Source organism: Petromyzon marinus, unplaced genomic scaffold (genome assembly GCF_048934315.1).
Source record: "Petromyzon marinus isolate PM22_M1 ecotype Great Lakes invasive population unplaced genomic scaffold, UKy_Petmar_22M1.pri1.0 PM_Scaffold_66, whole genome shotgun sequence".
Classification (NCBI taxonomy): domain Eukaryota; kingdom Metazoa; phylum Chordata; class Hyperoartia; order Petromyzontiformes; family Petromyzontidae; genus Petromyzon; species Petromyzon marinus.
Window position 1 is genome coordinate 240,342 of NW_027423673.1, and position 16,255 is coordinate 256,596.

The 16,255-nt window shown below is 54.7% G+C and overlaps 1 protein-coding gene across 1 annotated transcript in view; it reads left to right on the forward strand.

Moving 5' to 3' along the window:
- The window catches only part of LOC116937063 (unconventional myosin-Va-like), a 200,352-nt gene that overhangs the window by 46,489 nt on the left and 137,608 nt on the right, over window positions 1-16,255 (forward strand). The window contains exons 6-7 of the mRNA XM_076064735.1: window positions 9,240-9,383; window positions 14,920-15,016. Of these exons, the coding sequence (XP_075920850.1) occupies window positions 9,240-9,383; window positions 14,920-15,016 (241 nt within the window). The remainder of the gene's footprint in view (window positions 1-9,239; window positions 9,384-14,919; window positions 15,017-16,255) is intronic.

Below are 16,255 nucleotides of genomic sequence, written 5' to 3' on the forward strand. Positions count from 1 at the left end.
TGTCTCCGTGTCTCTGTGTCTCTGTGTGTGTCTCCGTGTCTCCGCAGGCGATAGGCAATGCTAAGACGGTGTCTCTGTGTGTGTCTCTGTGTGTGTCTCTGTGTGTGTCTCTGTGTGTCTCCGTGTCTCTGTGTGTCTCTGTGTGTGTGTCTCTGTGTCTCCGTGTCTCCGCAGGCGATAGGCAACGCTAAGACGGTGTCTCTGTGTGTGTCTCTGTGTGTGTCTCTGTGTGTGTCTCTGTGTGTCTCCGTGTCTCTGTGTGTGTCTCTGTGTCTGTGTGTGTGTGTCTCCGTGTCTCCGTGTCTCCGCAGGCGATAGGCAACGCTAAGACGGTGTCTCTGTGTCTCTGTGTGTGTCTCTGTGTCTCTGTGTGTGTGTCTCCGTGTCTCTGTGTCTCTGTGTCTCTGTGTCTCTGTGTGTGTCTCTGTGTGTGTCTCTGTGTCTCTGCGTGTGTGTCTCTGTGTGTGTCTCTGTGTGTGTCTCTGTGTCTCTGTGTGTGTGTCTCTGTGTGTGTCTCTGTGTGTGTCTCTCTGTGTCTCTGTGTCTCTGTGTGTGTCTCCGTGTCTCTGTGTGTGTGTCTCTGTGTCTCTGTGTGTCTCTCCGTGTCTCTGTGTGTGTCTCTGTGTGTCTCCGCAGGCGATTGGCAACGCTAAGACAGTGTATCTGTGTGTGTCTCTGTGTCTCTGTGTCTCTGTGTGTGTCTCTCTGTGTGTCTGTGTCTCCGTGTCTCCGCAGGCGATAGGCAACGCTAAGACGGTGTCTCTGTGTATCTGTGTGTGTCTCTGTGTCTCTGTGTGTCTCTGTGTCTCCGTTTCTCCCCAGGCGATAGGCAACGCTAAGACGGTGTCTCTGTGTGTGTCTCTGTGTGTCTCTGTGTGTGTCTCCGTGTCTCTGTGTGTGTCTCCGTGTCTCCTCAGGCGATAGACAACGCTAAGACGGTGTCTCTGTGTGTGTGTCTCTGTGTGTCTCTGTGTCTCCGTGTCTCTGTGTGTGTCTCCGTGTCTCCGCAGGCGATAGGCAATGCTAAGACGGTGTCTCTGTGTCTCTGTGTGTGTCTCTGTGTCTCTGCGTGTGTCTCTGTGTGTGTCTCCATGTCTCCGCAGGCGATAGGCAACGCTAAGACGGTGTCTCTGTGTCTCTGTGTGTGTCTCTGTGGCTCTGTGTGTGTGTCTCCGTGTCTCTGTGTCTCTGTGTCTCTGTGTGTGTCTCTGTGTGTGTCTCTGTGTCTCTGCGTGTGTGTCTCTGTGTGTGTCTCCGTGTCTTCCCAGGCGATAGGCAACGGTAAGACGGTGTCTCTGTGTCTCTGTGTGTGTGTCTCTGTGTCTCTGTGTCTCTGTGTGTGTCTCTGTGTCTCCGTGTCTCCCCAGGCGATAGGCAACGCTAAGACGGTGTCTCTGTGTGTGTCTCTGTGTGTCTCTGTGTGTGTCTCCGTGTCTCTGTGTCTCTGTGTGTGTCTCCGTGTCTCCGCAGGCGATAGGCAATGCTAAGACGGTGTCTCTGTGTGTGTCTCTGTGTGTGTCTCTGTGTGTGTCTCTGTGTGTCTCCGTGTCTCTGTGTGTCTCTGTGTCTCTGTGTGTGTGTCTCTGTGTCTCCGTGTCTCCGCAGGTGATAGGCAACGCTAAGACGGTGTCTCTGTGTGTGTCTCTGTGTGTGTCTCTGTGTGTGTCTCTGTGTGTCTCCGTGTCTCTGTGTGTGTCTCTGTGTCTGTGTGTGTGTGTCTCCGTGTCTCCGTGTCTCCGCAGGCGATAGGCAACGCTAAGACGGTGTCTCTGTGTCTCTGTGTGTGTCTCTGTGTCTCTGTGTGTGTGTCTCCGTGTCTCTGTGTCTCTGTGTCTCTGTGTCTCTGTGTGTGTCTCTGTGTGTGTCTCTGTGTCTCTGCGTGTGTGTCTCTGTGTGTGTCTCTGTGTGTGTCTCTGTGTCTCTGTGTGTGTGTCTCTGTGTGTGTCTCTGTGTGTGTCTCTCTGTGTCTCTGTGTCTCTGTGTGTGTCTCCGTGTCTCTGTGTGTGTGTCTCTGTGTCTCTGTGTGTCTCTCCGTGTCTCTGTGTGTGTCTCTGTGTGTCTCTGCAGGCGATTGGCAACGCTAAGACAGTGTATCTGTGTGTGTCTCTGTGTCTCTGTGTCTCTGTGTGTGTCTCTCTGTGTGTATGTGTCTCCGTGTCTCCGCAGGCGATAGGCAACGCTAAGACGGTGTCTCTGTGTATCTGTGTGTGTCTCTGTGTCTCTGTGTCTCTGTGTGTCTCTGTGTCTCCGTTTCTCCCCAGGCGATAGGCAACGCTAAGACGGTGTCTCTGTGTGTGTCTCTGTGTGTCTCTGTGTGTGTCTCCGTGTCTCTGTGTGTGTCTCCGTGTCTCCTCAGGTGATAGACAACGCTAAGATGGTGTCTCTGTGTGTGTGTCTCTGTGTGTCTCTGTGTCTCCGTGTCTCTGTGTGTGTCTCCGTGTCTCCACAGGTGATAGGCAATGCTAAGACGGTGTCTCTGTGTCTCTGTGTGTTTCTCTGTGTCTCTGTGTCTCTGCGTGTGTCTTTGTGTGTGTCTCCATGTCTCCGCAGGCGATAGGCAACGCTAAGACGGTGTCTCTGTGTCTCTGTGTGTGTCTCTGTGGCTCTGTGTGTGTGTCTCCGTGTCTCTGTGTCTCTGTGTCTCTGTGTGTGTCTCTGTGTGTGTCTCTGTGTCTCTGCGTGTGTGTCTCTGTGTGTGTCTCCGTGTCTTCCCAGGCGATAGGCAACGCTAAGACGGTGTTTCTGTGTCTCTGTGTGTGTGTCTCTGTGTCTCTGTGTCTCTGTGTGTGTCTCTGTGTCTCCGTGTCTCCCCAGGCGATAGGCAACGCTAAGACGGTGTCTCTGTGTGTGTCTCTGTGTGTCTCTGTGTGTGTCTCCGTGTCTCTGTGTCTCTGTGTGTGTCTCCGTGTCTCCGCAGGCGATAGGCAATGCTAAGACGGTGTCTCTGTGTGTCTCTCTGTGTGTGTCTCTGTGTGTGTCTCTGTGTGTCTCCGTGTCTCTGTGTGTCTCTGTGTCTCTGTGTGTGTGTCTCTGTGTGTGTCTCTGTGTGTCTCCGTGTCTCTGTGTGTCTCTGTGTCTCTGTGTGTGTCTCTGTGTCTCCGTGTCTCCGCAGGTGATAGGCAACGCTAAGATGGTGTCTCTGTGTGTGTCTCTGTGTGTGTCTCTGTGTGTCTCCGTGTCTCTGTGTGTGTCTCTGTGTCTGTGTGTGTGTGTCTCCGTGTCTCCGTGTCTCCGCAGGCGATAGGCAACGCTACGACGGTGTCTCTGTGTCTCTGTGTGTGTCTCTGTGTCTCTGTGTGTGTGTCTCCGTGTCTCTGTGTCTCTGTGTCTCTGTGTGTGTCTCTGTGTGTGTCTCTGTGTCTCTGCGTGTGTGTCTCTGTGTGTGTCTCTGTGTGTGTCTCTGTGTCTCTGTGTGTGTGTCTGTGTGTGTGTCTCTGTGTCTCTGTGTGTGTCTGTGTGTGTCTCTGTGTGTGTGTCTCTGTGTGTGTGTCTCTGTGTGTATCTCTGTGTCTCTGTGTGTGTCTCTGTGTGTGTCTCTGTGTGTGTCTCTGTGTCTCTGTGTGTGTGTCTCTGTGTCTCTGTGTGTGTCTCTGTGTGTGTCTCTGTGTCTCTGTGTGTGTGTCTCTGTGTGTGTCTCTGTGTGTCTGTGTGTGTCTCTGTGTGTGTCTCTGTGTGTGTCTCTGTGTCTCTGTGTGTGTGTCTCTGTGTGTGTCTCTGTGTCTCTGTGTGTGTCTCTGTGTGTGTCTCTGTGTGTGTCTCTGTGTCTCTGTGTGTGTGTCTCTGTGTGTGTGTGTCTCTGTGTGTGTCTCTGTGTGTGTCTCTGTGTGTGTCTCTGTGTGTGTCTCTGTGTGTCTCCGTGTCTCTGTGTGTCTCTGTGTCTCTGTGTGTGTCTCCGTGTCTCCGTGTCTCTGCAGGCGATAGGCAACGCTAAGACGGTGTCTCTGTGTGTGTCTCTGTGTGTGTCTCGGTGTGTGTCTCTGTGTGTCTCCGTGTCTCTGTGTGTGTCTCTGTGTGTGTGTCTCCGTGTCTCCGTGTCTCTGTGTGTGTCTCTTTGTGTGTCTCTGTGTGTGTGTCTCCGTGTCTCCGTGTCTCCGCAGGCGATAGGCAACGCTAAGACGGTGTCTCTGTGTGTGTGTCTCTATGTCTCTGTGTGTGTGCCTGTGTGTCTCTCTGTGTGTGTCTCTGTGTCTCTGTATGTCTCTCTATGTCTCTGTGTGTGTTTCTCTGTGTCTCCGTGTCTCCGTGTCTCCCCAGGCGATAGGCAACGCTAAGACAGTGTCTCTGTGTCTCTGTGTGTGTCTCTGTGTGTGTCTCTGTGTCTCTGTGTGTGTCTCTGTGTGTGTCTCTGTGTGTGTCTCTGTGTCTGTCTCCGTGTCTCTGTGTGTGTCTCTATGTCTCTGTGTCTCCGCAGGCGATATGCAACGCTAAGATGGTGTCTCTGTGTGTGTCTCTGTGTGTGTCTCTGTGTCTCTGTGTGTGTCTCCGTGTCTCCGCAGGCGATAAGCAATGCTAAGACGGTGTCTCTGTGTGTGTCTCTGTGTGTGTCTGTGTCTCTGTGTGTCTCCGTGTCTCCGTGTCTCTGTGTGTCTCTGTGTGTCTCTGTGTCTCTGTGTGTGTGTCTGTGTGTCTCTGTGTCTCTGTGTGTGTGTCTCTGTGTCTCTGTGTGTGTCTCTATGTCACTGTGTGTGTGTCTCCGTGTCTCTGTGTCTCTGAAGGCGATAGGCAACGCTAAGACGGTGTCTCTGTCTGTGTCTCTGTGTGTGTCTCTGTGTCTCTGTGTGTGTGTGTCTGTGTGTGTGTCTCTGTGTCTCTGTGTTTGTGTCTGTGTCTCTGTGTGTGTCTCTGTGTGTGTCTCCGTGTCTCTGTGTCTCCGCAGGCGATAGGCAACGCTAAGACGGTGTCTCTGTGTCTCTGTGTGTGTCTCTGTGGCTCTGTGTGTGTGTCTCCGTGTCTCTGTGTCTCTGTGTCTCTGTGTGTGTCTCTGTGTGTGTCTCTGTGTCTCTGCGTGTGTGTCTCTGTGTGTGTCTCCGTGTCTTCCCAGGCGATAGGCAACGCTAAGACGGTGTTTCTGTGTCTCTGTGTGTGTGTCTCTGTGTCTCTGTGTCTCTGTGTGTGTCTCTGTGTCTCCGTGTCTCCCCAGGCGATAGGCAACGCTAAGACGGTGTCTCTGTGTGTGTCTCTGTGTGTCTCTGTGTGTGTCTCCGTGTCTCTGTGTCTCTGTGTGTGTCTCCGTGTCTCCGCAGGCGATAGGCAATGCTAAGACGGTGTCTCTGTGTGTGTCTCTGTTTGTGTCTCTGTGTGTGTCTCTGTGTGTCTCCGTGTCTCTGTGTGTCTCTGTGTCTCTGTGTGTGTGTCTCTGTGTGTGTCTCTGTGTGTCTCCGTGTCTCTGTGTGTCTCTGTGTCTCTGTGTGTGTCTCTGTGTCTCCGTGTCTCCGCAGGTGATAGGCAACGCTAAGATGGTGTCTCTGTGTGTGTCTCTGTGTGTGTCTCTGTGTGTCTCCGTGTCTCTGTGTGTGTCTCTGTGTCTGTGTGTGTGTGTCTCCGTGTCTCCGTGTCTCCGCAGGCGATAGGCAACGCTACGACGGTGTCTCTGTGTCTCTGTGTGTGTCTCTGTGTCTCTGTGTGTGTGTCTCCGTGTCTCTGTGTCTCTGTGTCTCTGTGTGTGTCTCTGTGTGTGTCTCTGTGTCTCTGCGTGTGTGTCTCTGTGTGTGTCTCTGTGTGTGTCTCTGTGTCTCTGTGTGTGTGTCTCTGTGTGTGTCTCTGTGTCTCTGTGTGTGTCTGTGTGTGTCTCTGTGTGTGTGTCTCTGTGTGTGTGTCTCTGTGTGTATCTCTGTGTCTCTGTGTGTGTCTCTGTGTGTGTCTCTGTGTGTGTCTCTGTGTCTCTGTGTGTGTGTCTCTGTGTCTCTGTGTGTGTCTCTGTGTGTGTCTCTGTGTCTCTGTGTGTGTGTCTCTGTGTGTGTCTCTGTGTGTGTCTCTGTGTCTCTGTGTGTGTGTCTCTGTGTGTGTGTGTCTCTGTGTGTGTCTCTGTGTGTGTCTCTGTGTGTGTCTCTGTGTGTCTCTGTGTCTCCGCAGGAGATAGACAACGCTAAGACGGTGTCTCTGTGTGTGTCTCTGTGTGTGTCTCTGTGTGTGTCTCTGTGTGTCTCCGTGTCTCTGTGTGTCTCTGTGTCTCTGTGTGTGTCTCCGTGTCTCCGTGTCTCTGCAGGCGATAGGCAACGCTAAGACGGTGTCTCTGTGTGTGTCTCTGTGTGTGTCTCGGTGTGTGTCTCTGTGTGTCTCCGTGTCTCTGTGTGTGTCTCTGTGTGTGTGTCTCCGTGTCTCCGTGTCTCTGTGTGTGTCTCTTTGTGTGTCTCTGTGTGTGTGTCTCCGTGTCTCCGTGTCTCCGCAGGCGATAGGCAACGCTAAGACGGTGTCTCTGTGTGTGTGTCTCTATGTCTCTGTGTGTGTGCCTGTGTGTCTCTCTGTGTGTGTCTCTGTGTCTCTGTATGTCTCTCTATGTCTCTGTGTGTGTTTCTCTGTGTCTCCGTGTCTCCGTGTCTCCCCAGGCGATAGGCAACGCTAAGACAGTGTCTCTGTGTCTCTGTGTGTGTCTCTGTGTGTGTCTCTGTGTCTCTGTGTGTGTCTCTGTGTGTGTCTCTGTGTGTGTCTCTGTGTCTGTCTCCGTGTCTCTGTGTGTGTCTCTGTGTCTCTGTGTCTCCGCAGGCGATATGCAACGCTAAGATGGTGTCTCTGTGTGTGTCTCTGTGTGTGTCTCTGTGTCTCTGTGTGTGTCTCCGTGTCTCCGCAGGCGATAAGCAATGCTAAGACGGTGTCTCTGTGTGTGTCTCTGTGTGTGTCTGTGTCTCTGTGTGTCTCCGTGTCTCCGTGTCTCTGTGTGTCTCTGTGTGTCTCTGTGTCTCTGTGTGTGTGTCTGTGTGTCTCTGTGTCTCTGTGTGTGTGTCTCTGTGTCTCTGTGTGTGTCTCTATGTCACTGTGTGTGTGTCTCCGTGTCTCTGTGTCTCCGAAGGCGATAGGCAACGCTAAGACGGTGTCTCTGTCTGTGTCTCTGTGTGTGTCTCTGTGTCTCTGTGTGTGTGTGTCTGTGTGTGTGTCTCTGTGTCTCTGTGTTTGTGTCTGTGTCTCTGTGTGTGTCTCTGTGTGTCTCTGTGTGTGTCTCTGTGTGTGTCTCCGTGTCTCCGTGTCTCCGCAGGCGATAGGCAACGCTAAGACGGTGTCTCTGTGTGTGTCTCTGTGTGTGTGTCTGTGTCTCTGTGTGTCTCTGTGTGTGTCTCTGTGTGTGTCTCTGTGTGTGTCTCTGTGTGTGTCTCTGTGTGTGTCTCCGTGTCTCCGCAGGCAATAGGCAACGCTAAGACGGTGTCTCTGTGTGTGTCTCTGTGTGTGTGTCTGTGTCTCTGTGTGTCTCTGTGTGTGTCTCTGTGTGTGTCTCTGTGTGTGTCTCCGTGTCTCCGCAGGCAATAGGCAACGCTAAGACGGTGTCTCTGTGTGTGTCTCTGTGTGTGTCTCTGTGTGTGTCTCCGTGTCTCTGTGTGTGTCTCTATGTCTCTGTGTGTCTCCGTGTCTCGGCAGGCGATAGGCAACGCTAAGACGGTGTCTCTGTGTGTGTCTCTGTGTGTGTCTCTGTGTGTCTCTATGTCTCTGTGTGTCTCTGTGTCTCCGCAGGCGATAGGCAACGCTAAGACAGTGTCTCTGTGTGTGTCTCTGTGTCTCTGTGTGTGTGTGTCTCCGTGTCTCTGTGTGTGTCTCTGTGTCTCTATGTCTCTGTGTGTCTCCGTGTCTCCGTGTCTCCCGAGGCGATAGGCAACGCTAAGACGGTGTCTCTGTTTGTGTCTCTGTGTCTCTGTGTGTGTCTTTGTGTCTCTGTGTGTGTCTCTGTGTGTGTCTCTGTGTGTCTCCGTGTCTCCGTGTCTCCGCAGGCGATAGGCAACGCTAAGACGGTTTCTCTGTGTGTGTCTCTGTGTGTGTCTCTGTGTGTCTCTGTTTCTCTGTGTGTCTCCGTGTCTCCGTGTCTCTCTCTGTGTCTCCGCAGGCGATAGGCAACGCTAAGACGGTGTCTCTGTGTGTGTCTCTGTGTGTGTCTCTGTGTGTGTCTCTGTGTGTGTCTCTGTGTGTGTCTCTGTGTGTGTCTCTGTGTCTCCGCAGGCGATAGGCAACGCTAAGACGGTGTCTCTGTGTGTGTCTCTGTGTGTGTCTGTGTGTCTGTGTGTCTCTGTGTGTGTGTCTCTGTGTGTCTCTGTGTGTGTCTCCGTGTCTCTGTGTGTGTCTCCGTGTCTCTCTGTGTGTCTCCGCAGGCGATAGGCAACGCTAAGATGGTGTCTCTGTGTGTGTCTCTGTGTGTCTCTGTGTCTCTGTGTGTGTCTCTGTGTCTCTGTGTGTGTCTCTGTGTGTGTCTCTGTGTGTGTCTCTATCTCTCTGTGTGTGTGTCTGTGTGTGTCTCTGTGTGTGTCTCCGTGTCTCTGTGTGTGTCTCCGTGTCTCTCTGTGTGTCTCCGCAGGCGATAGGCAACGCTAATACGGTGTCTCTGTGTGTGTCTCTGTGTGTGTCTCTGTGTGTGTCTGTGTCTCTGTGTGTGTCTCTGTGTGTGTCTCTGTGTCTCTGTGTGTGTCTCTGTGTGTGTCCACGTGTCTCTGCAGGCGATAGGCAACGCTAAGACGGTGTCTCTGTGTGTGTGTGTCTCTGTGTCTCTGTGTGTGTCTCTATGTCTCTCTGTGTGTCTCTGTGTGTGTGTGTCTGTGTCTCTGTGTGTGTGTCTCCGTGTCTCTGCAGGCGATAGGCAACGCTAAGACGGTGTCTCTGTGTCTCTGTGTCTCTGTGTGTGTGTCTCTATGTCTCTCTGTGTGTCTCCCCAGGCGATAGGCAACGCTAAGACGGTGTCTCTGTGTCTCTGTGTGTGTGTGTCTCTGTATCTCTGTGTGTCTCTGTGTCTCTGTGTGTCTCTGTGTCTCTGTGTGTGTCTCCGTGTCTCTGCAGGCGATAGGCAACGCTAAGACGGTGTCTCTGTGTGTGTCTCTCTGTGTGTGTCTCCGTGTCTCCGCAGGCGATAGGCAACGCTAAGACGGTGTCTCTGTGTGTGTCTCTGTGTGTGTGTATCCGTGTCTCTGTGTGTGTGTGTCTCTCTGTGTGTGTCTCTGTGTGTGTGTCTCTGTGTCTCTGTGTGTGTCTCTGTGTGTGTGTCTCTGTGTCTCTGTGTGTGTCTCTGTGTCTCTCTCTGTGTGTGTCTGTGTGTCTCTGTGTCTCCGCAGGCGATAGGCAACGCTAAGACGGTGCGTAATGACAACTCCAGTCGCTTCGGGAAGTTCATCGCCATCAGCTTCGACCGGTACAGCTCCGTCACGGGGGCCCACATGAGTACCTACCTGTTGGAGAAGTCACGTGTCGTGTTTCAGGTACTCACCTACTCACTCACCTACTCACTCACCTACTCACTCACCTACTCACCTACTCACTCACCTACTCACTCACCTACTCACTCATCTACTCACCTACTCACTCACCTACTCACTCACCTAATCACTCACCTACTCACTCACCTACTCACCTACTCACTCACTCACATACTCACTCACTCATTCACCTACTCAATCACCTACTCACCTACTCACCTACTCATTCACTCACATACTCACTCACCTACTCACTCACTCACCTACTCACTCACCTACTCACTCACCTACTCACTCACCTAATCACTCACTCACTCACCTACTCACTCACTCACCTACTCACTCACTCACTCACCTACTCACTCACCTACTCACTCAACTACTCACTCACTCACTCACCTACTCACTCACTCACTCACCTACTCACTCACCTACTCACTCACTCACCTACTCACTCACCTACTCACTCACCTAATCACTCACTCACTCACCTACTCACTCACTCACCTACTCACTCACTCACTCACCTACTCACTCACCTACTCACTCAACTACTCACTCACTCACTCACCTACTCACTCACTCACTCACCTACTCACTCACCTACTCACCTACTCACTCACCTACTCACTCACCTACTCACTCACTCACCTACTCACTCACTCACTCACCTACTCACTCACCTACTCACCTACTCACTCACCTACTCACTCATTCACCTACTCACTCACATACTCACCTACTCACTCACCTACTCATTCACCTACTCACTCACCTACTCACTCACTCACTCACCTACTCACTCACTCACTCACCTACTCACCTACTCACCTACTCACTCAGTCACCCACCTACTCACTCACCTACTCACCTAGTCACCTACTCACTCACTCACCTACTCACTCACTCACCTACTGACCTACTCACTCACTCACTCACCTACTCACTCACTCACCTACTCACTCACTCACTCACCTACTCACTCACCTACTCACCTACTCACCTACTCACTCACTCACTCACCTACTCACCTACTCACTCACCTACTGCACTCACTCACCTACTCCCCCACTCACTCATCTACTCACCTACTCACTCATCTACTCACTCACCTAATCACTCACTCACTCACTCACCTATTCACTCACCTACTCACTCACTCACCTACTCACTCACTCACTCACCTACTCACTCACTCACTCAACTACTCACTCACTCACCTACTCACTCACTCACCTACTCACTCACCTACTCACTCACTCACCTACTCACTCACTCACCTACTCACTCACTCACCTACTCACTCAACTACTCACTCACTCACTCACCTACTCACTCACTCACTCACCTACTCACTCACCTACTAACACACCTACTCACTCACCTACTCACTCAGTCACTCACCTACTCACTCACCTACTCACTCACTCACTCACCTACTCACTCACCTACTCACTCAGTCACTCACCTACTCACTCACCTACTCACTCACTCACTCACCTACTCACTCACCTACTCACTCAGTCACTCACCTACTCACTCACCTACTCACTCACCTACTCACTCACTCACTCACCTACTCACCTACTCACTCACCTACTCACTCACTCACTACTCACTCACCTACTCACTCACTCACCTACTCACTCACTCACTCACCTATTCACCTACTCACTCACCTACTCACTCACCTACTCACTCACTCACTCACCTACTCACTCACTCACCTGCTCACTCACTCACCTACTCACTCACTCACCTACTCACTCACCTACTCACTCACCTACTCACTCAGTCACTCACCCACTCACTCATTCACTCACCTACTCACTCACTCACCTACTCACTCACCTACTCACTCACCTACTCACTCACTCACTCACCTACTCACTCACCTAGTCACTCACCTACTCACTCACTCACCTACTCACTCACCTACTCACTCACCTACTCACTCACTCACTCACCTACTCACTCACTCACCTACTCACTCACCTACTCACTCACTCACTCACCTACTAACTCACCTACTCACTCACCTACTCACTCACCTACTCACCTACTCACTCACTCACTCATCTACTCACTCACCTACTCACTCACTCACCTACTCACTCACCTACTCACTCACCTACTCACTCACCTACTCACTCTCTCATCTACTCACCCACCCAATCACCCACCCACTCACTCACTCACCCACAACTCACTCACTCACTCACCAACTCACCCACTCACTCACTCACCCACTCACCCACTCACTCACCCACCCACTCACTCACTCACCCACCCACCCACCCACCCACTCACTCTCTCACCCACTCACCCACTCACTCACCCACCCACTCACTCACCCACCCACTCACTCACCCACTCACTCACCCAATCACCCACCCACCCACTCACTCACTCACCCACTCACCCACTCACTCACTCACCCACTCACCCACCCAGCCACCCACCCACTCACTCACCCACCCAATCACCCACCCACTCACTCACCCACTCACTCACCCACCCACTCACTCATCCACCACTCACTACCCACTCACTCACCCACCCAATCAATCACTCACCCACCCACCCACTCACCCACCCACTCACTCACTCACTCACCCACTCACTCACTCACCCACTCACTCACTCACCCACTCACTCACCCACCCACCCACTCACTCACCCACCCACTCACTCACTCACCCACTCACCCACCCACTCACTCACCCACTCACCCACTCACCCACCCACTCACTCACTCACAACTCACCCACTCACTCACTCACCCACTCACTCACTCACCCACCCACCCACTCACCCACCCACCCACTCACTCACTCACCCACCCACTCACCCACCCACTCACTCACCCACTCACTCACCCACCCACTCACTCACCCACCACTCACTCACCCACTCACTCACTCACCCACCCACTCATTCACTCACCCACCCACTCACCCACCCACCCACTCAGCCACCCACTCACTCACCCACCCACTCACCCACCCACTCAGCCACCCACCCACTCACCCACCCACCCACCCACTCACCCACTCACTCACCCACTCACCCACCCACCCACCCACTCACTCACCCACCCACCCACCCACTCACTCACCCACCCACCTACTCACTCACCCACCCACTCACTCACTCACCCACCCACCCACCCACTCACTCCACTCACTCACCTCACTCACTCACTCACTCACCCACCCACCCACTCACTCAGCCACTCACCCACTCACCCACACACTCACCCACTCACTCACCCACTCACCCACCCACTCACCCACCCACTCACTCACTAACCCACTCACCCACCCACTCACCCACCCACTCACTCACTCACTCACCCACCCACTCACTCACTCACCCACCCACACTCACCCACTCACTCACCCACTCACCCACCCACTCACCCACCCACTCACTCACCCACTCACCCACTCACCCACCCACTCACCCACTCACTCACTCACTCACCCACCCACTCACTCACCCACCCACCCACTCACCCACTCACCCACCCACTCACTCACTCACCTACTCACTCACTCACTCACCCACTCACTCACTCACCCACCCACTCACTCACTCACCCACTCGCCCACTCACCCACCCACTCACTCACCCACCCACTCACTCACTCACCCACTCACCCACCCACTCACCCACTCACCCACTCACTCACTCACCCACCCACCCACTCACTCACCCACTCACCCACTCACCCACCCACTCACTCACCCACTCACCCACCCACTCACCCACTCACACACTCACCCACCCACCCACTCATCCACTCACCCACTCACCCTCTCACTCACTCACCCACTCACTCACTCACCCACCCACTCACCCACCCACCCACTCACTCACTCACCCACCCACTCACCCACCCACTCACTCACCCACTCACTCACCCACCCACTCACTCACCCACCACTCATTCACCCACTCACTCACTCACCCACCCACTCATTCACTCACCCACCCACTCACCCACCCACCCACCCACTCAGCCAGACACTCACTCACCCACCCACTCACCCACCCACCCACCCACCCACCCACTCACCCACTCACCCACTCACTCACCCACTCACCCACCCACCCACCCACTCACTCACCCACCCCCCCACCCACCACTCACCCACCCACCTCACCCACTCACTCACTCACCCACCCTCACCCACCACCCACTCACCCACTCACTCACCCACTCCCACCCACTCACCCACCCACTCACTCACTAACCCACTCACCCACCCACTCACCCACCCACCCACTCACCCACTCACTCACCCACTCACCCACCCACTCACCCACCCACTCACTCACCCACTCACCCACTCACCCACCCACTCACCCACTCACTCACTCACTCACCCACCCACTCACTCACCCACCCACCCACCCACTCACCCACCCACTCACTCACTCACCTACTCACTCACTCACTCACCCACTCACCCACTCACTCACTCACCCACCCACTCACTCACTCATCACCCACTCGCCCACTCACCCACCCACTCACTCACCCACCCACTCACCCACTCACTCACCCACTCACCCACCCACTCACCCACTCACCCACTCACTCACTCACCCACCCACCCACCCACCTCACCCACTCACCCACCCACCCACCCACTCACTCACCCACTCACCCACCCACTCACCCACTCACTCACCCACTCACTCACCCACTCACCCACCCACTCACTCACCCACTCACCCACTCACCCACCCACCTACTCACTCACCCACTCACTCACTCACCCCACTCACCCACTCACCCACTCACCCACCCACCACTCACCCACCCACTCACTCACCCACCCACTCACTCACCCACTCACACACCCACTCACTCACCCACTCACTCACTCACTCACACACTCACCCACTCACCCACTCACCCACCCACTCACCCACCCACCCACTCACCCACTCACCCACCCACTCACCCACCCACTCACCCACTCACTCACCCACTCACCCACTCACTCACCCACTCACCCACCCACTCACCCAACCACTCACCCACCCACTCACCCACTCAACCACCCACTCACCCACCCACTCACTCACCCACCCACTCACCCACTCACTCACTCACCCACTCACTCACTCACCCACCCACTCACCCACCCACTCACTCACTCACCCACTCACCCACCCACTCACCCACTCACTCACCCACTCACCCACCCACTCACCCCCCCACTCACTCACTCACTCACCCACTCACCCACCCACCCACTCACCCACTCACCCACCCACTCACCCACCCACTCACCCACTCACTCACCCACCCACCCACTCACCCACTCACTAACCCACTCACTCACTCACCCACTCACCCACTCACCCACCCACTCACTCACCCACCCACCCATTCACTCACTCACCCACTCACCCACCCACCCACCCACTCACCCACCCACTCACTCACCCACCCAATCACCCACCCACCCACTCACCCACCCACCCACCCACTCACCCACCCACCTTGTCGCTTGCTGTGTAGGCTGAAGAGGAGAGGAACTACCACATCTTCTATCAGCTTTGTGCTGCTTCCTCATCCTCCTCCTCATCACACGCGGACCTTAAAACTCTTCAGTTGGGTGAGTGGGTGGGTGAGTGAGTGAGTGGGTGAGTGAGTGAGTGGGTGAGTGAGTGAGTGGGTGGGTGAGTGAGTGGGTGGGTGGGTGAGTGGGTGAGTGGGTGGGTGGGTGAGTGAGTGGGTGAGTGGGTGAGTGGGTGAGTGAGTGGGTGGGTGAGTGGGTGGGTGAGTGGGTGGGTGGGTGGGTAGGTGAGTGAGTGAGTGGGTGGGTGGGTGGGTAGTGGGTGAGTGGTGAGTGGGTGAGTGAGTGGGTGAGTGGGTGGGTGGGTGAGTGAGTGAGTGGGTGAGTGAGTGGGTGAGCGAGTGAGTGGGTGGGTGAGTGGGTGGGTGAGTGAGTGGGTGGGTGAGTGAGTGAGTGGGTGAGTGAGTGGGTGAGTGAGTGAGTGGGTGGGTGAGTGAGTGGGTGGGTGGGTGAGTGTGTGAGTGAGTGAGTGGGTGAGTGAGTGGGTGGGTGAGTGGGTGAGTGGGTCGGTGAGTGTGTGGGTGGGTGAGTGTGTGAGTGAGTGAGTGAGTGGGTGAGTGAGTGGGCGGGTGAGTGGGTGAGTGGGTGAGTGAGTGGGTGGGTGGGTGAGTGAGTGGGTGAGTGGGTGAGTGGGTGGGTGAGTGGGTGAGTGAGTGGGTGGGTGGGTGAGTGAGTGAGTGGGTGGGTGAGTGAGTGAGTGGGTGGGTGAGTGGGTGAGTGAGTGAGTTGGTGAGTGGGTGAGTGAGTGGGTGAGTGGGTGGGTGAGTGAGTGGGTGAGTGGGTGAGTGGCTGAGTGAGTGGGTGAGTGGGTGAGTGAGTGGGTGAGTGATGGGTGGGTGAGTGAGTGGGTGAGTGAGTGGGTGAGCGAGTGAGTGGGTGGGTGAGTGGGTGGGTGAGTGAGTGGGTGGGTGAGTGAGTGAGTGGGTGAGTGAGTGGGTGAGTGAGTGAGTGAGTGTGTGGGTGAGTGAGTGGGTGGGTGGGTGAGTGTGTGAGTGAGTGAGTGAGTGAGTGGGTGAGTGAGTGGGTGGGTGAGTGGGTGAGTGTGTGGGTGGGTGAGTGTGTGAGTGAGTGAGTGGGTGAGTGAGTGGGCGGTTGAGTGGGTGAGTGAGTGGGTGGGTGAGTGTGTGAGTGAGTGAGTGAGTGGGTGAGTGAGTGGGTGGGTGAGTGGGTGGGTGGGTGAGTGTGTGAGCAAGCGAGTGAGTGGGTGAGTGAGTGGGTGGGTGAGTGGGTGAGTGGGTAGGTGAGTGGGTGGGTGGGTGGGTGAGTGAGTGAGTGAGT